The sequence below is a fragment of the Sapajus apella genome, unplaced genomic scaffold, assembly GCF_009761245.1.
Source record: "Sapajus apella isolate SASKATOON/1434 unplaced genomic scaffold, GSC_monkey_1.0 scaffold84, whole genome shotgun sequence".
In the NCBI taxonomy this organism is placed as follows: domain Eukaryota; kingdom Metazoa; phylum Chordata; class Mammalia; order Primates; family Cebidae; genus Sapajus; species Sapajus apella.
This window is the reverse complement of record NW_022437024.1, coordinates 1,500,720-1,522,092: the sequence shown is the minus strand read 5'-3', so window position 1 is coordinate 1,522,092 and position 21,373 is coordinate 1,500,720. Positions and strand designations below refer to the sequence as shown.

The window sequence follows — 21,373 nt, the reverse complement described above, 5'->3', positions numbered from 1 at the left end:
CAAAATGAAGCAAAATTAGGCGTATTCACAATTTTCCACAAATATTCTCAGCCAATTGCTTGACTCTTTTGTGCACAAGCATTTCCCTGGCAGACACACTAGGAAGTCTGAGAAAAAATCTTAGAGAAACTTTGACAAAAGCTCTGAAAAACAGTTCTAGAATAAACACTTAAAATTGAGTCCATCCTGTTCATTAATTTATTCCTTCCTCTGATTTGGGGGAAAGACTACTCTTACTTCATCTGTGTACAGAGTAATTACTTCCAGCACACTGAAGTTCCTGCGAAGCGTAATTTAGGACCATAATTCAAAGGTCGCTGTCCTAAATCAAAGTCTGCCTTGTCACAGCCTAGATTACAACATACCTTTCTTTGGTCATTGTTGTTATTATTGCTTGACTTAGACTTTTTCCTGTAAATCTCTTATGGACTTTGTATCAGCCTGTTCTAATGTTTTATAACTGACATAAAATGTACATATATATATATATATATATATATAAAATATAGTAAAACTAAAAATACATATACACAGTAAAAAACAGGCACTATTCTAGGCACTTTAAACATGTTAGCTCTAATTTTCATAATAATTATACATGTAGATATAACATGCCCTTTTTACATATGAAGAAACCAGAAGTTGGACAGGCTCCATGACTTGCCCAAGGCCGCAGAGATATAAAGTGGTAGAGGTGGAATTTACACACAGACCTATCCGACTCTAAAGCTCCACTCCACTCCAGGGAAAATGGGTTCATAACGGTCATGTATTCACTTGACCTCACAAAGAGAATTTACTTAAACCTAAGCTCTCGTAAAAAGAACATTTCAAGCAGCATTTATAACAGCAACACGAGGAGGTGAGACAACTAAAATGGAAGCATTCCCCGTAAGAAACAAAAACCGCTTAACAGAGAGCATACCTGCAATTCCCCAATGGCCAGAACCACTAGGTCTCGAACGCCGTCTTCGTCTAAGTCTGGCAGCACCACGACTGGGGCAGCCAAGGTACCATTGGACAAGTAGTTTGGGTTTAAAGTCCAGATGGCTTTCCCTGCGGAAGGACACATAGTTTAAAGTCCAAATGGCTTTCCCTAGGGAAGGACACATAGGCTGGTCACTATGACAGCTTCCTGCCTCTGGAAAAGGCAGATGCCATGTTCCCAGACCAGAAAAGAGAAATACAATAGGCTGAATGACAGACAGCAACTCCTACCTACTTATTTTCTTTAGATTTTGTCTCACTGAGGAGGAGGGAGCAGGGAGTGTGATCTGAATCCTCAAGTATCTAGCTAACAAATCCATGCAGTAATTTCTCACCTAGATTTTTTTTAGATAAAATGGAGGTGCTAACTCCTTTCCAGCAAAGAAGGGCTCCCTGGCCTGGGCTGAGGGAAATGATCTGTTAGAGGTTATAACTATTAAGGAACCATCCAGGGGTAGCTGACCAGACCACTCACTCTCCTTGCTTCTCCCACATGGTCACATAAGTAAGCACCACAGCATCATCAAAAGTTTTCAAGGTGGATTCAGTTCTACAGTTAACTCAAATCCTAGTTTTTTCACTCAGAAGCACCCCATGATCAAACACCAACCTCTAAACCTAGGAAGGATGTTATTTATTCAGCTGTACGTTAGCACACAGCCCAGTGGTACCAAGCCTATGGGCTGTAAACTTAGGATTCTGTAGGAGCTTCAGGACATGGGATTCTTTTTCATTCCGTTTGTCCTGTATGTCTGAAGGCAATAAAAAGCTAAAAAGTCCAGTCGACAAGCCTCAACAAACCTTTATTTCTTCACTGACGTATTTTTTTAAGTAGTTAATGCCCAGGTTTACACGTGGATCCCAGGAATATCAAATATGAAGAGCCAAAGTTCAGTTGTCTTTTGTACAAAGAACAGAGTCGGGAGACTATTTACACACAAAAGGCCTCAGGGTAGTTTCTGTTTGGGTAATTTGGTTCAGCCCCATCCTATCACCAAACAGGTTGAACCATGGATCTGTTTACTCAATCTGCCCAAACCTTCTCTCTCATTTCCCTTAATAACCACCTTCCAGAGCAGGAAATCAGACTTTCCACCATGTGAGAGTCAAAAGGTCCCCTACGCAACAGATAATTCTAATCCAAAATTATGGCTCATAGATGTAAAGTGCTTTTGTGGTACATGGTCTTTACCTGACGTTGCATTGAATGCGCTGAGCATCTTGTGTGTCCCTGTCACAAGGCAGACGGTTTCAGCCAAGTTTCCTGGTATCAGCTTCAAACACGTGATATCTCGGACCTCCTCAGGGAGACGACTAGACCACAGTGTGCTGCCATTCATCCCCGAAAGGCACACAAGATTAGCAGCTGGCCTTGAGACACCTAAAAGCACAGAGATAGATTAAAAAAGGAAAGCAGGCAGGGAGATAAGAGGCAGAGATGAACAAGAGAACGGAAAACCGCAAGTGGATGGTGGTAAGGCAGCAACCACACTTGTGCATTCAGCTCGCTCCCGCACTTCTGACAGCAAGGTGTGAACACAGAGTGCCTGTCATCTCTGCTTAACACGGTTCTCATGTAAGACAAGAGCTGTGGCCTCCTCTACGCTGTCGAACGCATCTCCACTTCTGCACCTTTCCCAACACTTCTCTTTGCATGTCTGCCACCTCAGCCCCAACTAAATGGTGACAGCTTTAAGGAGAAAGACTGTCTCACTAATCTCTGCACCTCTACTATAGGTGCCCTGCATCTACAGCAACCAACTGTTTGCCAAGTAAGAGACAGGAGCAAAATCAAGAATACGAAAAAGTAGTTAGGAACAAAAAACCAGGAGGAAAAGATATGCTTGGAAACACGAGACTGATCTAGAATGTGTGCAGGGCAGGGAGCAAAATACCTGAATTCTAGTCATCACTAGCAAATGCTTCCTGAGAGCAGAAAAAAAAAATTTTTTTTTTGAAAAAAAAACTTGAAGATTACATATAGCAATAATGAGTGGGTCTTGCTAGTCTTGAATTCTATGGAATCAGCTGATTTGGTCCCAGTCAGGAAAGAATACTTGGGAAGATGTAATAACCAGGTCCAAGGACAGCTGGTAAGGGATTAGAGTAGCCATGTCTTCAGTAAATAGACCTTTATGTCACTTAATTACTAAATCACACTCATAACTTTCTGCCATGTCAGTTTTACATTCACTTTCAGGATAGGGACACTTGATTCAATTCATAGTTTCCACTTTCAGCAACAACTAATACAGATAAGTAAACAAAACTTTTAGAGCTTCCTTCTACCTATTCCTCAATGGGTAGAGTAATTAAATTCACAACCTAAAAACAAGTGATGAACTATGGCTGGCTGTTTCAGACCTTGTTGCCAGAAGATATATATGACAAACAGGGGTGGCATCCAGTAACTTCCAGGCTTCTCGAAGGTGCTAGGATCCCTATCCTGTGTGGTTCTTTCTCCTGGAGGACCCTACTCCATCCTACAATGCTCTGACTCATCTTTTCCTGGGCGGTGATGGGTTACCCCTTCCTGCTAGACCATGACTCCTCGAGGCCAAGGCCAGGCTCCTCTTGTTCGGCACTCTGTGTGTAACCAGCAGAACTCTAGAGAGGGTGCACAGCAGCTGCTGCACAGTCAGTATCAACACACAGTTGCCAAGTGAATGGAGGAACAAGTGAGTAGACAAATAAAAAACTCAATCCCTCTGTGTCCAGTAGCACAGAGCTTTGTGGGTTATGGGCGCAGCAGCATGAGGGGCAAGAACATGAACTCCAGAGCCAGACTCCCTGAACCCAAATCCCCAGCTCTACCATCTACCAGCAGCAGGACTTTGGGCAAGTTCTTTAATCTCACAATGTCTCACCTTCCTCATGTGCAAAAGGGGGATTAATAATGAGTCTGCCTCACAGGACTGTATGGAGGGATAAATTCCTTCATACGGTACGTGCTTACAATGGTGTATAACACACAGGAAGCACCATATGTTCGCTATATCCCCATTTGTACAATCTGTGGCCAAATCAGCCTGGTCCACATCGTGTCCAAACCCACGGCCTTGCCATTATGAGTCTTGATATGAAGCAAACTGCATAAGATACCAAATGACTAAAAACATTTCTAGATCTAAGTAAATGGGGGAGATTTTTACTTCAGAAGTCACAGGTAGGAAAAGTGTAATCAAGTTTTAATCACACAGAAATCTACTCCTAGGCTAGAGATGCTCTCTATAGCAGATCTCCAGGCAGACTGCTTCCATATCTCATGCAGGCCTCAGAAAGCCACTCCCACTAATTAAGAGACGTGGTTTAGAATTCTCTAAAATAGGCTGGGTATGGCAGCTTACGTCTGTAATCCCAACACTTTGGGAGGCCGAGGCGGGCGGATCACCTGAAGTTGGGAGTTTGAGACCAGCCTGACCAACATGGAGAAACCCCGTCTCTACTAAAAATACAAAAATTAGCCAGGTGTGGTGGCACATGCCTGTAATCCCAGCTACTCAGGAGGCTGAGGCAGGAGAATCACTTGAATCTGGGAGGTGTAGATCATGCCATTACACTCCAGCCTGGGCAACAAGAGCGAAACTCCATCTCAAAAAAAAAAAAAAAAAAAGAAGAAGAAAAGAACTCTCCAAAACACCCTAGAAGTGTATTCCAAGGCCTAGATGACTTAAAAGCAGTTACTAGGGCACCCTCAGCATCAAATAGGTTCCTGCATCAGCTCACAGACTACAGTTTGACTCCACCACAGTAGAGGCTGCAGGACCAGCCAAAAGCCTTGTGTACTTAGGCTGAAACTAGAACACATTATTTTCTTTTTCAACAGCTGACATGTGTAAAAGCTGGGATCCCAGAAACAGCACCCTAAATTAGGGTAAATTGTGGAAGGTTTCATAAGGAGACTATTCACAAAGATGTGGCCAGTGTGTAGAAACACCACAAGCAATAGTGCAGACCATCAGAACTGTTAGCCACCCCTCTACACACAAAGATACAAGGAGAGGATGCAATTACTGGAATCCAGAAAAGGAAAGTCCTATAGGAGGGCCACCTTCAAACGAGCTGTGACCCAGGGTCAAGGCTGTAGCAGCCATCCTGTGGTGACCCCGGCAGGGAGGAAGCCAGGGGAGTGAATACCTCTCCTCACACTCTTTCTCCCCTCCCATTCCTGAGCTGTGCTCCCCATTGAAAGGAGGCCAGCAGGCAAGGAAGCCTGTTGATACCATCCACACAGCTCAGTTTCCCAATGCAGAGGGCAGGATGGACAGCAGATCTGCAAGAGTAAACTGAAGGGGGAAAGGAAAACATCTGGCCAAGAGGTATGTGTGTAAAGATGTGAAAGTCCATGAACAAAAGTTTTCTGCCAGGGATAGGAGGGAGTAGCATAAAATCAATGTTCACTATAATCTAAGAGGCAATGGAAAACCAGGAGAAAACTCATGACACCCAAGGACTAACACTGTTCATTGCAAAGTGTGTGGGCAAGTCACTTCCTTTCTGCATCGCAGTTTCTTCGCTGGCCTGGTCACCACTAAAAATTCCTTCCAGCTATAACTCCCTCTGATTTCTTAGACTGAGCTTTATTTATATGTAGGAGCTTTCTGATCAGGGTTTTCACATATGACAGAACCATGGTAACTTTCTGTTTACTGCAGACCCTTCTGCAGTACCACGTGGGACAAAACTCTGGTGTTTTCTCCTAGCTGACAGTGACCCTGTAGCAGCCTTAAGAAGACATGTCTCTTACCTACTGCACTCCCGTTCCTTGACATCACAAAGGAGAGAAGCACATCACGTAGGCCATCTCCATTCACATCAGCCAGTTCCAATGGAGACAGGTCCCCACCTGATATATACAGAAAAAAACAAAAAGGTCTTGAGCAAGTTACCACAAACCAGCTCTCTGTTGCCAGCAGCTCCATAGACACCAGACAGACTCCAGTTCCTCAACTAGGTAGAGTAGACACACTTCTCTCTGCTCCTCCTGCTAAGTGCATCGAAAAGCCCTGGACATTATACATAAAACAAACATAAGACGACTCTGAAAGGCAGAGAGAAGGAAGTAGACCAGCTAGGGACTGTAAGACCCAAGGAATGACAAGGTGATGAGTCCCCTGGGTTTTCTTTTGGCCTCATATACCCCAGATAGGGTTCTGGAAAAGCCAGCAACCCAGAAACGCCATAGGTACAGACAAAAAAGCCCCCAAAAAGGCTGGCTTCCCTAGCCAATAGCCCAGGAAAGGTGCAGTCCAGCAGGCAAGAAAGCCTGGGCAGGAAAGTTTTAGATAACTGCTCTACTCCACTCAAACATCCCAGATAAAATTATGGGCCCAGCCCTACCCACCCATATAGCAAAGGCTGAATGTGGAGCCTGGCTCCCACCTTCTCCTGGATGTAACAAGGCACCCCACCACCACCACCACCACCACCATCAGGGTCATGTCAGAGGAAGCCAGGTGGGGGCTAGGACTGCCATCCTTACCCAGCAGGACCAAAGGAATTCCACCCCAAGTAGCATCAGTAAGTCACCCCTCTCCCTTCTCTCCACAGGGATGGTGTCAGCAAAGGCCTAGTGTGGAGTCTGGACTTCTAGCCCCCCACCCCCAACAGTATGAACTCAGATGATGCCCACCAAATTTAGAGAGAATTCACATTGTTAGTGGAAGTATAAATTGGTACAACCACGTTGGAAAATAATTTAACATAAACTACTAAGAATGAACATGCACACACTCTACAATATGATCTAGCAATTTTACTCTAAATTTATGCCTTAGAGAAATTCTTATATGCTGCATCAGGAAACATACACAAAAATGTTCTTAGCAGCATCATTTATTTATTTTTTTTAAAAAAAAGACTGGAAGCATGATTTAAAAGTTCATCAAGAGTAAAATGGATAAATCATGGGATATTCATGCCAGGGAAAATTAGACAGTAGTGAAAAATGAATAAACTTCAGATATAATGCATCAATATAGATGAATATCAATAAATTGTTTTTAAAAAATATGTTGAACAAAAAAGCAGGTCATAAGCTGGGCACAGTGGCTCACACCTATAATCCCAGCACTTTGGGAGGCCAAGGCGGCAGATCACCTGAGGTCAGGAGTTCAAGACCAGCCCGGCCAAAATGGCAAAACCTTGTCTCTACTGAAAATACAAAAATTAGCCAGGTGTGGTGGTGAGCTCCTGTAATCCCAGCTACATGGCAAACCCTGTCTCTACTGAAAATACAAAAATTAGCCAGGTGTGGTGGTGAGCTCCTGTAATCCCAGCTACATGGCAGGCTGAGCCACAAGAATCACTTGAATCCAGGAGGTGGAGATTGCAGTGAGCTGAGATCGCACCACTGCACTCCAGCCTAAGCGACAGAGCAAGACTCTGTTGCAAAAAAAAAAAAAAAAAAAAAAGCAGGTCACAGAAGACTGGATGATTAAATTTACATAAAATTTTAAAACCAGCAAACTTGATGAATATGTAGTTTAGGGGTACATATTGACATTGTAAAACTTTACAGAAAAAGGAATGATCAACACAAAATTCAGGATAGCAGAGGCCTTTGGTGGGCAGAGGAGGATGTGGTCAGGAGGGACACACAAGAGAGTGTGAAGGTCTCAATGATGTCCTATTTCCAAAGCTGGGTGGTAGACACACCAACAATTTGTTATCTTTAAACTGTATGTAAACATATGTAAATTAAACTTGCCTTAAGAGAAACTAAAGATGAGAACACAGACCTCCTCAGAAACTAATTCAACAGGGATCAGAGAAGTGGCAGAGATAAACATTTCTAGATCAAGTTGATGCCAAGAGTCTGAGGATAGTCCAATCCAGTTCATAAGTGAGGACTACGCAACACAGGTGAGATATAAACCCCATTCCAGATCAAAAGGTTTTATTCTGCTCCAAAAGGAGACAGAATGGCTGGAATTACTTGGGCAGCACCACCCTAACCATGAGGAGCAAGAAGGAAAAGACAGCAACTATCTTTTACAGGAAACAAAATTATTTTACAATTTTTTTTCAGACGGAGTCTCACTCTGTCACAAGGCTGGAGTGCAGTGGCATGATTGGGCTCACTGCAAACTCTGCCTCCTAGCTTCAAGTGAGTCTCCTGCCTCAGCCTCCCAAGTAGCTGGGACTATAGGCAGGGGCCACCACGCCCGGCTAATTTTTTGTATTTTTAGTAGAGATGGAGTTTCAACACGTTGGCCAGAATGGTCTCGATCTCTTGACCTCGTGATCCACCCCACCTCAGCTTCCCAAAGTGCTGGGATTACAGGTATGAGCCACCACGCCCAGCCTAATTATTTTATAATTTAAATTACGCCCAGCCTCTATCATCAACCAATGCCTGAGGGTTCTACAAGAATCCTCTCCCTGATGTAGCCAGGCCTTGAACCTTGCTTTTCTCTGTAAATAGCCCTTCCTACAGCTTTGCATTCCCGATACAGTGCTGGCTCCACAGCAGGAACCCAGCAAACCAATGCCTTGTCCTGTCTGCAACTAATAAAGACCAATGCTGACAAACACAATAGAGCAATGATTCCCAGGTTTTTGGAGGTGTTTGTTTTCTTTCAAATCTTAACCTCCCTGCTACCTCTACACAGCGGGAAGGGCAGGGTAGGGAATGCCGCATGACACATATTAACTTATAAGATTTGGAGGAAAATTTAAATGTAATCAGACATAGCATGAAGTTTTACAGGATTAGGGCTGAAGATTCTGAAGCTCACCTCCCTGGGAGCCCAAGTGGCGGCTCCAGGTGCTGTGTAGATCTCTGGGAGGACAGGGGATCAGGAAAGCACACAGGAGCACCAGGATCATTGAGATCCCCAAAGTCAGCAGAAAGACAGAGGTGCGCACATACGACACCAGGGAGGAGCTGGCCTTCTGTTCTAGACCCCCAAGGGGTTCCGAGGGGTAGCCCTCCGTGGTGACTTCTGAAAGATGTGGCTTTGCATCCTCTGCAACCTCGGCATCTGAGTCAGGCTCTGGTACTTCTCCCAAAGGACTCTTCCCATTTTTGACCCCTCCATTCTTCTGCAAGTTAATCACCAGATCGTCTTCGCTTTCATCACTGTCAGCCTGAGTGAGGGGATCATACTCCCCTAGGTCTGGGCTCTTCTTCCCTGAAGAGACAGAAAAACAGAGAGTCAAGAAAACTGAGGAAGAGACACCCTCACCAAATATATGGCAACTGTAAAGACCCAGGAGAACATAGAAAACTAAAACCAAAAAAATCCAGGTTTATACGAAGTTTGAACCTTGGTGGCTATCTGTAAAACAGATGCCAGCAAAGCAGGGAAAAGGAATGGAAGGAAAAAGAAAAGCACAGTGCTCCAGGATCACTGCCTGAATGAGTTTAAGACAATGGAAACAGAGGCAGAAGTTAGCAAACTTCAAATATCTTTAGTTTAAAAAGAAAGCTCTCTTAACGTGTTTGAAGCTCACTCGTGAAAAAGACCATGGCTCCTGCATCAACTCTCCATGTACCTAATACGCATATTGCCTCAGATTTTCTTAGATCTGTGACATCCTTATCTTTCCTGGTAAACTTTTAGAACAATTCTTCTCTGTATGCTGCTTCTCACGGCCCAGTATCTGTGGCTTCCCAACTGTTTCTATGGAAACAACTTAGAAAGTTGAACACTGAATGTTCATCTGAAGATGTATTGAAAAATCACTTCTGGCCAGGCACAGTGGCTCACACCTATAATCCCAGCACTTTGGGAGGCCGAGGCGGACGGATCACTTGAGGTGAGGAGTTGGAGACCAGCCTGACCAATATGGTGAAACCCCGTCTCTAAAAAAAAAAAAGAAAGAAAAAAAAAAACCTCACTTCTAAGAACCAACCATCCTGTGATTTGAATGCTTTCAGTACATCTTCCAGTAAACAGTGTTTACCTCAAAAACTGCTCTTCTGAGCAAGTATTCTGGAAGGGATGATGATCTGGCAGGAACACAAAGGTAGGGGACTTGTCTGAAGCTGCTTTGCATGGCAAGCACTTTGTTTTCACTTAGCCTGCAATGTTGATTTGAGACGAGACGGCTGAGAGAAATTACAAGAGGGTCTAGGCACACATCCTCCCAAGCCACCGGCCCCTTTGCCCTCACTGCCAATGACTGAATGATTTTATGCCTTTATTTCACATTACCACCAAGTAAAAAACAAGAAAATGTTTCTTTTGGGGAGATTTTATCTGGTAAGCTATCACTAATGTAAACGCTATCGTTAAATCTTTTGTTCAGAAGAAATAAAAAAAGACCACATAACCTAGCTAATTAAAAATGGGAAAAGAAGAATTATTAATGCTAGTGTCTACCTCTGGGTCACGATGGCCTTGGTGATGTCACTTCACACATTACATCTCAGTTTGTTCAATTAATGAAATGAAGGAATAAAACACTATATGGAGACCGGATGTTGGAAGTAAGACCTTAAGTGTTAAAGTTTAGTATTTGGTACATTTAAAAAATTAATAAATGTTAGATTTTTTTAAATAAACATTCCACAGAGCTAACATTAAGTACTTTCAAAAAATAAAAATAAAAATACTGAATAATCTGTCAGCCTAATAACTAGAAAATATTTCTATTTATTTTTATTTTCGAAGCTATACACCTTGCCCAAAAACTATTAGACTTGATTTGTGTGGCTGTGTGTGTGTGGGGGGGGGGGGGGCGGGGGGGGGGGGGGGAGGCGGTGTTTAGTAGACACGAGTTTTTACTATGTTGGTCAGGCTGGTCTCAAACTCCTGACCTTTCGATCCACCCACCTCAGCCTCCCAAAGTGGTTATGGGATTACAGACATGAGTCACCCACCACGCCCAGCCTAGATGTGATTTTTAAAGACACAAATTATAAGAAAATAAATCAATTATTAGAAACTTAATTCAAAATAGTACTTTCAGAATATGCCATGGAGTCAGTACAGGTTCCAGCTAATCTCCTATAATTTGTATTTCTACTCTGTAAACCAAATTATTTGGGTAATTAGGGCACACCCTTAAGCATCCCAGATAACTCTATATATAATAATTTGCACACAGAGCCGTAGGTTGTTAGAATAATATTAACTCTAATACTTTTCAAAGTGATTGTTTTTGTTTTGTTTTTTGGATAAAATACACCTGACATGATAAACAAAATGTGATATATACATACCACGGAATATTATTCAGCTCTAAAAAGGAAGGAATTTCTGACGCTTGCTATAGAATAGATGAACCTTGAGGGCATTATGCTAAATGAAATAAGCCACACACAAAAAGACAAATATTGTGTGATTCCACTTATATGAGTAATCTAGAGTAGTCACATTCACAAAAACGGAAAGTAGAATAGTTGTTGCCTAGGTCTGGAGGTAGAAGGAAAAGTTGTTACTTAGTACAGCGTTTCAGTTTTGCAAGAGGAAAAAGTACTGGATATTGGGTACCTATACAGTTAATACTGAACTGTATACTTAAAGTGGTTAAGATAGTAAATTTTATGGTGTATGTATTTTTTCACAATTTAAAATGTTTAAATATATACATGAAAACCAGGAAAGCACACACAGAGTTCCCAATTCTCAGAGTTACTTGAGAAAGCACAGCAAGAGGCCTTAAAGATCACATAATCCATCCGCACCCCCATTCCAAACTTAACTACTTACAAAGACCTACCAACCAGTCGCTTAGCAAACACTTGAATGTAACCAGTATTAGGGAATCCCCTGGCCTCCAATCTAGAAAACAATTCTTTACACTGACTCGAGAATTTTTTTTCTGGAAAGTTGTCAATTATCTGTCCTAGTTTTAATTTCTGGGATCCCTCTTCCACATGCAAGTCCTCCAAACACTCAAAGGTATCAATCATAAGAGACCTAAGACATGGTATTTAAGAACTCAAGTCTTCACAATCAAACATCAAGCCAAATCTTAGCTATATCTCTTATGAACTATGTGATCTCAAATTTCTTAACTTTATTGAGCCTCAATTTCCCTATTTATGAAATGAAATAATCTTTTTACTTCATATGATTGTGATAAGAATCAAATAAGATGATATATGTGTGGTTCTTAATGCCTGGCTTATAGTCACACAATAAATTTTGGCTTCTGTTATCATCATTGCCATCACTGGTGCTAGCGTTGTATCTCCCACTGCCCTCCCCCACTCTTCTCACCTCCAAGTTAAACACCTCCACCTCTTTCAACCCATGACTTGAAGAAGCATTTTTTTTTTTTTAAAGATGGGGTTTCACCACGTTGGTCAGGCTGGTCTTGAGCTCCTGACCTCAGGTGATCTGTCTGCCTCGGCCTCCCAGAGTGCTAGGATTACAGGTGTGAGCCACTGCGCTCGGCCTAAAGAAGCATTGTTTCAGGTGTCCTCAACATCCTGGTCATTCTCCTCTGGACATGATGTGATGTGTCTGTGGTTTTTAAAGTATAGTTCCTGGAAGTAGATACAATCCCAGGTACAGTCTGACCAGAGAAGGGAAGGGCAGAGCTGTGATCTAACTACTCCAGATAACAAACAACAATTCAATTTCTATAATTTAAGATCTTGATAGCTTTCTTGGCATTCAAATCACCTACTGATTCAGTCAAAACTCCCAAGCATTTTTAACACATACTCAAGCCACCCTATAATTGTGCAATTGGATTTTTAGCACCAAGTAAAAAATTTAGCTTCGACATCAAATTCAATCTTGCTAGTCAGTTTCCACCTTGCAGCAAACATATCAGACTAAAACAGCACCTTTGTCAAAGTGAAATCATTAATTAAAACACTGACCAGCAAAACAATTTAAAGGAAATTCATTTCTATCATGCTATATACTATCACAGGCAGGAAGAAAGAGAAGCATATGCCACAGGAACTTATAAAATCTGTAAGAAATCTATAAAAACAATTTGCAAGCATTCTTTGAGAAAAAAGCTGCTGTCAAATTGGTCTGCTTAGCAAGATTACATGCTTTTAGTTAATGATGGCAAAAGTGGGCATTTCTGTCACACTCTCTTCCCTAAAACCAGGAAAACAAATAAAGAGAAATAAAAATAGAACACAAAATAGGAAACAGCCGTATTCCCAAACCACAATTTATGAACTAAATGCACTGAAACTTGTACTCAGAAAGCTAAGAGCAGGCAAATATATCTTGCAGATATAATTTGCACATACACTGCAGATCTTCAGCAATGAGCAGAGTTCACAGAATTAATAATCATGACAATAATAAGATGATGACAATGACAACTGGAAATGCACTGAGTGCCTACTGTCCCAGGCACTGATCCAAGCATTTTACATGTGTTAATTCATTTAATCCTCACATCAACCTTATGTGGTATTAGTATTATTATCCCCCATTTTATCAACAAGAAAAATAAAATATAGAGAGCTAAGATGACTAAGATCACAGAACTAGCCAAAAGAAAAGCCAGGATTCAAACCCAGGCATCTCACCGTAGAGTCCACTTGTTGTTCTAACCAACAAGTTATGCTACCTCCCTTGTTCCACAAATGTCGCCAGACCAGTAATTGCTAGCTTGGAAAGACAAAGTCTGGGGTCACAGAAGCACCAGTGAGCCTCATTCAACACCACAGTCAAAGGGAAGTAAGACCGAATGAGGAAAAGTACAAGCAGACATCACAAAAAGCACACTGTCGGTATGGCAGGTTAGGAAAGTAACTGTGGGCATAAATCACTCTGACTGGGCCCAGTCAGGAGACAGAAGTCAAACAGTAGTTCAAAGAGGACAAGTTTAACATTTAAAAATTACTAAGCAATGATAGGAGAGTAAACAAAAAGATGGGAAGAGAACTCTAAAAGTTCCCCTAGGACTGAGGGACAATATCCAGCGCAGGATAAACTTGGTATTTAAAAGGGCTCAGACCCACTTTCACAGATCAGTCAACAAAGGTGAATTTGCAGTTCAGGGGCAGTAAGCTGATAAATGGCACAACAAAGTCAGTGAAGGAAATGTCAAACCCACAGTCCTGCGAAAAGCCAGCAGCCTCCTCCTAGCCAGGACAGAGACACACACACAGGAAGAGCACCAATGGGGAGCCAGCTGACTTAACAGGCCTGGATTACATTATGGCTTCCAACTGCCCTAGATCGCCCCTGCGACAATAGCCTTGCTGTCAAACAACTGCCCCATTTAAATATCAGTAATAATCAGAAAGGAACCATGTTTAGTATTCATTCCACAAGGCACCACAAAGCTCTACAAATATTCAAGAAATAAGTAACAATGAAACATAGCAAACAATTCGTTAAAGAACAAATGCTGAACAATTCACACCACAAGATGGAAGAAATAATGAACATATACTTCCCCATGGAGTCTGAGAAATTCAGGAAAATCATCTTCTCTGAAAAGAGCACGCAGGAAAACAATGGGAAAAATAACAAAACAAATTTAGAAAAGAAATCCTTATTGGAATCAGCTAAAGGAACACACATTGCTGCAAACAGAAACACAAAGAACAGATTCATGAAAATCAAGTAAAATGAAATGGAAATAACTACAGCTGGCAGTTCTGAACACTTATCCTACACTCTTCCAAGCCCTTTTAATGTCTTATCTCAGGCAGGGGGTTCTGGCTCACGCCTGTAATCCCAGCACTTTGACAGGAATTCAAGACCAGCCTGGCCAACATGGCAAGACTCCATTTCTACTAAAAATACAAAAATTAGCCAGGTGTGGTGGCATGTGCCTGCAATCCCAGCGACTCAGGAGGCTGAGGCATAAGAACTGCTTGAACCTGGGAGGCGGAGGTTACAGTGAGTCCAGATCTTGCCATTGCACTCCAGCCTGGGCGACAGAGCAGGACTCTGCCTCAAAAAAAAACTTTTATCTCAGTAAATCTTCTTAACAACTCTGTGAGGTAGACACATTACTGTCTTTACTTTCAAGATGAGGAAGCTAAGGCTTGGAAGCTTAAGGAATTAGCTGATATGGTTTGGCTCTGTGTCCCCACCCAAATCTCATCTTGAGTTGTACTCCCATAATTCCCATGTGTTGTGGGAGGGAGCTGGTGGGAAATCACTGAATCATGGGGGCAGTTTTTCCCATACTGTTCTAGTGGTAGTGAATAAGTCTCTGGAGATCTGAAGGTTTTATAAGGAGAACGCTGTTTCATTTGGTTCTCATTCTCTCTCTTGCTGCCACCATGTGAAGATGTGCCTTTTGCCTTCCACCATGATTGTGAGGCCTCCCTAGCCACATGGAACTCTAAAACCAGTAAACCTCTTTCTTGTGTAAATTGCCCAGTCTCCAGGATGTCTTTAATCAGCAGTGTGAAAACAAACTAATACACTGGCCCATAGTTAAACAGCAAGTGATAAGCAACAACTGAAAACCAGTCTGGCTTCAAAGTCTGTACTGGCTACATACGATCCCATGGAAAAAAATCAAGACTTTAAAAAAGACTAGAAACAATGGGATAGATATTGACAACAAAGGTTAGCCAATATAAGAAAAGAAAATGAAACCAAAAGCAATATTTTAGAGAGTTGCAAAAAAAAAGTTCCTATAATAAAGACCTAAAACTGCAGAATAGGTTGACGCCCTTTTCGGCCTCAGCCCACCCACACCCGGGTGAAAAACTAAAAAAAATTTTTTAAACTGCATAATAATGAGTACACAGAATCCCAAGAAAAACTGATTGAGAAGAATCAATACTGAAATATATCCTAGTAAAGACACAGGACTTCAAGGACAAAGAAGAAATCCTATGAGCAGCCAGGCCAAAACTAATGATGGGAACAAAAAACAGGCAAAGATTTCTCCATAGAAACATACACTACTAAAAGATAGTGGAGCAACATCTAAAAAGTCCTCAGAAAAAGAACATGCAATGTGAAGTCCAAGCATTCTGACTCAACCATGACATGGCTGAAATATAAAGGCAAGCACACAAGCGCTCCAAGCTATCATACTCCTATGCTTTCTTTACATCATAGAAGACTAGGGCCAGTTCTTGGCCAGCCTTCTGAGAGGAATAAATATTTACTTTTATACTAATTTATTTTTCAGATAGTATAGAAACAAACCTCTGCTTAAGTATTACAGACTGTAAATTTTGATCAGAGAAGTCTTAAATAATATTTTTGTCTATCTATTCACAGAAAGACAATAAGAGAGAGTGAAGTAAAAGAAGTCCACAAACTTGCCTTAAGTCCTACTCAGGAGTTAAGAATCGATACTGAAATATATCTTAGTAAAGGCACAGGACTTCAAGGACAAAGAAGGAATCCTATGAGTAGCCAGGCCAAAACTAATGATGGGAACAAAAAACAGGCAAAGATTTCTCCATAGAAACATACTGTACACTACTAAAAGATAGTGGAGCAACATCTAAAAAGTCCTCAGAAAAAGAACATGCAATGTGAAGTCCAAGCATTCTGACCCAGCCATGACAGGCTGAGGAGCTGGGCATCAAATCCAGCTTCCACGCTTAGGGCACTCAGCACTCACTTGCTTCCTTGCTACTTTCAACCACCACCCAGATTTTTAACAAATGAAACATTTTCAAAGAATAAGAGAGAGGGCACTGATTTCATAACATACCATTATAAATGAGCTTTCCACAACTATTGCTTTTCCTCTTCGAAAGACTGAAGATGTCGCTTAAATATAATAGGATTTCCAAAATGGTATAAAGGAAAACACAAATAAGAAAGTGATGCAATAATACCATACCCGGATGTTTTCAGGAAATATACTAAAACATACACTACTCTATAACATATACTATAGTATGCACTATACTGTACATATACTATACAATACACTCTGCTGCAACTAAAGGTAAATAATTCATATCATGGGTTAGTTTATCCAAGGGCATATAATGACTCTAAGTTACACAAATAAAACAAATCATTTTGCTCTGATATTCCCTCCATTGTTTGGCCTTCAAACTTTAAAATGACCCAAGAAAAAAAAACATAAACTTAGAAGATAAATTGTCCCGCAGGCTTTATGAATGTCACATTGGCCTTCTGCTACTAATTAACCTCATTTTATGCATGTGAGCCAAACATCTTTCCTTCCTGAGCTTGGTGAAACTGCTCTTTATAACAAAGCTGCTGAGATCTGTCAATAGTTCACTATTATGTCAAGCCTTCCTTCAGGTATCACATTCATAAATGAGCACGGTGCTGATAACAACAGCTAACACTGATTAACTATGTCACTAATTAACATATGTTAGAGATTACTAAAGTACATCCATCTCCTTTACTATTTCAAACAACCCTAGGAAGTAGATATGCAGTAGAACGTGTGGCATATAGTGAATGTTCCATAATAATGTTATTGTTACAGATGAGGAAACTAAAGCTTAAAGAGATTAAGTAACAAATTAGGTAAAGACTGGATTTGAACCTGAGCCTGTCTCATGCTCTCAGCCACCATTCCATCCTGCCTTCCTCACACATGAAAACAGTGGGGATGTTAACTGCGGGAATATAACACAGTAGCCCAAAAAGGACATCAGTCTCAGAACCACAATTACAGGGGAGCCAAAAAGAGCTATACAAAAACAACTTACACTTAATGTAAAAACTAAAAATAGTATTTTGGGTGGAGGGGAGAAAGGGCAAGAAGGACGCAAGGAAAAGTGCAAGTGAACATTTTTTAAAACCCACATAACATGGAAGAACATATGCCCATATCTGGACCTAAAAAAATATCAAGCATACCTCATGGCTCAGGGCCAAGCGGCCTTCCAAACAGGCCCATGGACTAGGCTATGGAAATTCCAATCAGCTCCTACAACTAATATACCAGGGAATAATAACCACAGCCTTGGGGCATAAGAACACAAAAGAGCTCAAGAGTTGCTAAAGCAAGATTTTCCTGCATTCTCATCCTCAGAGAAGAACAATGACCTACACTGAAATAAAACAAGGACTCTAAATGAAAAAACAAAAAGAAATAAAGCTAAATGTGTCTAACATCTTATTGCCCCTCTGGGAGGACATCATTCTACACTAAGGATATACAAGGCTACTCTCTTCAAAGTAAAAAAATTAATCCTGCAGGTAAGGGACAGACACGTAATTCCAATGTTACGCACACATTCCAAGACAGATACTATCAGTGTTCCTTCCAAAGTTCCGACGAGCCCATATTAAAAAAAAAAAAAAAAAAAAAAAAAAAAAAATATGTCTGAGGTCATGAAGTCTGAGGACAGAAATGCAAATTAATATCCAAACCAGTGTCATCCAAATGGCAAGGCCTGCTTCAGGGTAGCATACTGGAAGCTCCTTGAGAGCAAAGACCCTGTAATCCCCCTGCAACCTCAAGGTAGCTCTCCACCCAACACCGAAATAGCCCTCTCTAGAGATAACAGTGAAACCAACTGCTTTTCCCTCTCATACAAATTATCAGCAAACAAATGTTTATCGCTTAATACTTAAAACTTATCTAGGTAGAGCCATCAATTTTTCTAAACACTAATGTTTACAATTTATTTGGGTGGAATAAATATCCTTTGAGATTTAGGAGAAAAAAAAAAAGTGTGGGGGGGCGGGGAGCCTTAGAGCTGCTGCCCGAAGTACTGAATCCACTCTGGAAGTTGTCATCATCCCTAATGCTGCCTTAAAGAAGATTCCATACATTACCGGCAACTTACAGGCTCCAAATCATTTCCCATGCTTAGCCTCGACCGCCGGAGACTGACCAAGTAGAATCAAAAGCTCAGATTTAAAGTGAAAAGACCCCTGACGTTCAAGGCCAAGCTTTCCCAATACTTGTGAGACCTTGGACAATTCAATTAGCCAAATCACTCTCATTTTCTCTTCTGTAAACTAGGAAGGGACATAAACACCTGTCCCACCTGCATCACGGCTGCGTCGCTGCTGTCATTAGATGGAGGGGATGCTCCACAGGGGACCACTCGCCGTCCCGCCGCCCCCGCCCAGATCCAGCTAAGACAGAAGGCGCCGGAGTCCCCGCGGTGCCTGGTCTGAGGCGCTCGGAAAGGATGCTCCCTTCACCAGGCTCCCCTCAGGACAGCGGCGACCGGCGCCCTGACACTCCCCGCCGCGACACCTGCTCCGCGCCCTCTCCCCGCGCGTCTCCCGGTTTGCCACGCGCCGGCGACCCCTGCCCGGCTGGGCGCCCCTCTCGCCCTCTGGTGGCGCGGGACCCCAGCCCCCAGGGGCTGCACCCGCCTCGCCACCAGGCGCCTGCAGCTCTGTCTGGGTTGAAGCCAGGCCCCGACCGGCCTCGCCCCCAGAGCCTCGCTTCCCCTTATCCCAACACCGACGGGGACAGGGTGGTCGCAAGGCTGCGGCTCCTTACCCGGGAGCTTGAGCGCCCTGGACAGCACGGTCGCCATGGCGGAGGACCCGGTGCGCGTGCGCGCACCCGCGTTCTGCCGGGAAGTGTAGTTCAGGGCGGGCGATTCGCGGAGCTGGGACTGGGAAAGGTGGGACCCGCACGCCAGGAGACAGAGCCTGGGGGAGGTCCACGCCCGTGGGTGCGCTCCGCAGGCTTTTCTCCCACGCTTTCAGGGCAAGTCACCTCACCCCTCTGAGTCTCACTTGCCTCGTTAGTGAAGTGGGGTGAAAATACCCTATAGGCTTGCAGTGAAAATGATTCGAATAAGATATTTAAGGAGGTGTGGATTGTGTAATGTGCGTCAGCTTATGAAATCAGCCAGACTGGATTTGAATCTTGCCTGCATCACTTACTAGCTGGGCGATCTTGGGCAAGTCCCTTGGGGCGTCTAAGCTGCAGCTACTTTTTTTTAATTAAAGACATACTACCTACTTCACAAATTTGCAGTGAGAATTAAACGATACGACCAGTTTAAAACACAGCACGCAGTAGGCACCTAGCAAGAATGTTTCTATTATGCTTCTTAGGTAGAGGCTGAAGTTTCCTAGAGCTTGAACCCTCATTTCTTGCTCCCAGTTATTTATAAGTGTCTACTCAGCTCTCAATGCTGCAGCTTCTAGTTGAAGTGTGTAGAAGTAGAAACTGATTTGCTTCTTTTCCACACGCAAGAGATCAGCATTTTAGTGCAGGAATGTTAATACTATATTATCTTAGAACTGAAACAGATGCTAGAGGCCATATAGTCCCACTCTTCTTGTTTTATTCAAGAGAAAGGTGAGAAATAGAAAGGAAATGTAACTTCTGAGTGTCACAACAAGAGCTCTAAGATACATCTCACTTGGAGGCTGCCTAATTCTCATGAGAAACTGGAGACAGGACTATCCTGTGGGAGTAATCTGAGAGTCTCCAGCAATCAGTCTCACCTTTGTTCCCACAGGGGGAAAAAATGCCATTGTCTCTGATAGAGCACAGGCTCTGGAGCCAGGAGCCAGGCCTCCCGAGTTCAAATCCTGACTCCATCATTTCCTAGATGCCAGAGGGTTAGTTGCTTAATTTCTTCCCGTCTCAATTTTCTCATCTGCAAAATGGGGATAAAACGTTCCTAATTTATAGAGTTCTCCTGAGAATTAAATGTGTATATGGAAAGCAGTTACAACAGTGCCTGGTACTTAGTGTTTTCTAAGTGTTCACTCTTCTTTTTATCAATAATTTCTTAATGTTATAACAATTACAAATTTGTAACTTAATAACAAATAGTAATACATTTAATAGTAATTTGATGGTTTAATGATGTATTTATTAATTATTTTTTGTTTGTTTGTTTTAGAGACGGAGTCTCTCTCGGTAGCCCAGGCTGGAGTGCAGTGGCACGATCTTGGCTCATGGCAACCTCTGCCTCTCCATCCCGGTTCAATCAATCCTCCTGCCTCAGCTTTCTGAGTAGCTGGGATTACAGGCACATGCCACCATGCCCAGCTAATTTTTGTATTTTTAGAGAGACAGGTTTTCACCATGTTGGCCAGGCTGGTCTTGGACTCCTGAACTCGTGATCCGCTTGCCTCGGCCTCCCAAAGTGCTGGGATTACAGCCATGAGCATTCTACAACAACCCAAAATTTCTACTGCTTGCCTTATCTCTGGAGGCATGATTAAAAAAATATTTTACATCTATGTAGGATATTTTACATCATCTAAGAGGAGCAACACTACAAGTCACAATGAGCCAGTAGTAGCTTGGCTGATATCAGTTTAGCTAAATAGAACACATTCCTGAAATGTGAAGACTGAGAAAAATAACCTGGGAGTGTGACAGGGATGTAGAAAATGTCCATTTTAGCTGCAAAACAATAACTTGAGTATCTAGGAGGAAATTTGGGTGGAAAGGAATAGACAGATCACACAGGATAGGAAGAAAGAAGAAAAATCTGTCTCCTTTTCTTAGTAAAAAGGTATACTACAGGAGAGTAACTTCTTCTGTGATAGAAATAAAATAGAGATGTATAATTTAAAGTATTATTAAACGGTTTGCCTCACAA

At 42.3% G+C, this 21,373-nt stretch overlaps 1 protein-coding gene across 1 annotated transcript in view; it reads right to left on the bottom strand.

Annotated features, from left to right (window-relative positions):
• FAM234B (family with sequence similarity 234 member B) overlaps positions 1-19,449 on the bottom strand; it is a 37,423-nt gene extending 17,974 nt beyond the window's left edge. Inside the window, exons 1-5 of the mRNA XM_032253686.1 lie at positions 19,300-19,449; positions 8,727-9,122; positions 5,735-5,833; positions 2,180-2,368; positions 926-1,056 (exon numbers count right to left, since the gene is read on the bottom strand). Coding sequence (XP_032109577.1) covers positions 926-1,056; positions 2,180-2,368; positions 5,735-5,833; positions 8,727-9,122; positions 19,300-19,336 — 852 coding nt within the window. The 5' untranslated portion in view covers positions 19,337-19,449. The remainder of the gene's footprint in view (positions 1-925; positions 1,057-2,179; positions 2,369-5,734; positions 5,834-8,726; positions 9,123-19,299) is intronic.
• Positions 19,450-21,373: the final 1,924 nt, after the last annotated feature.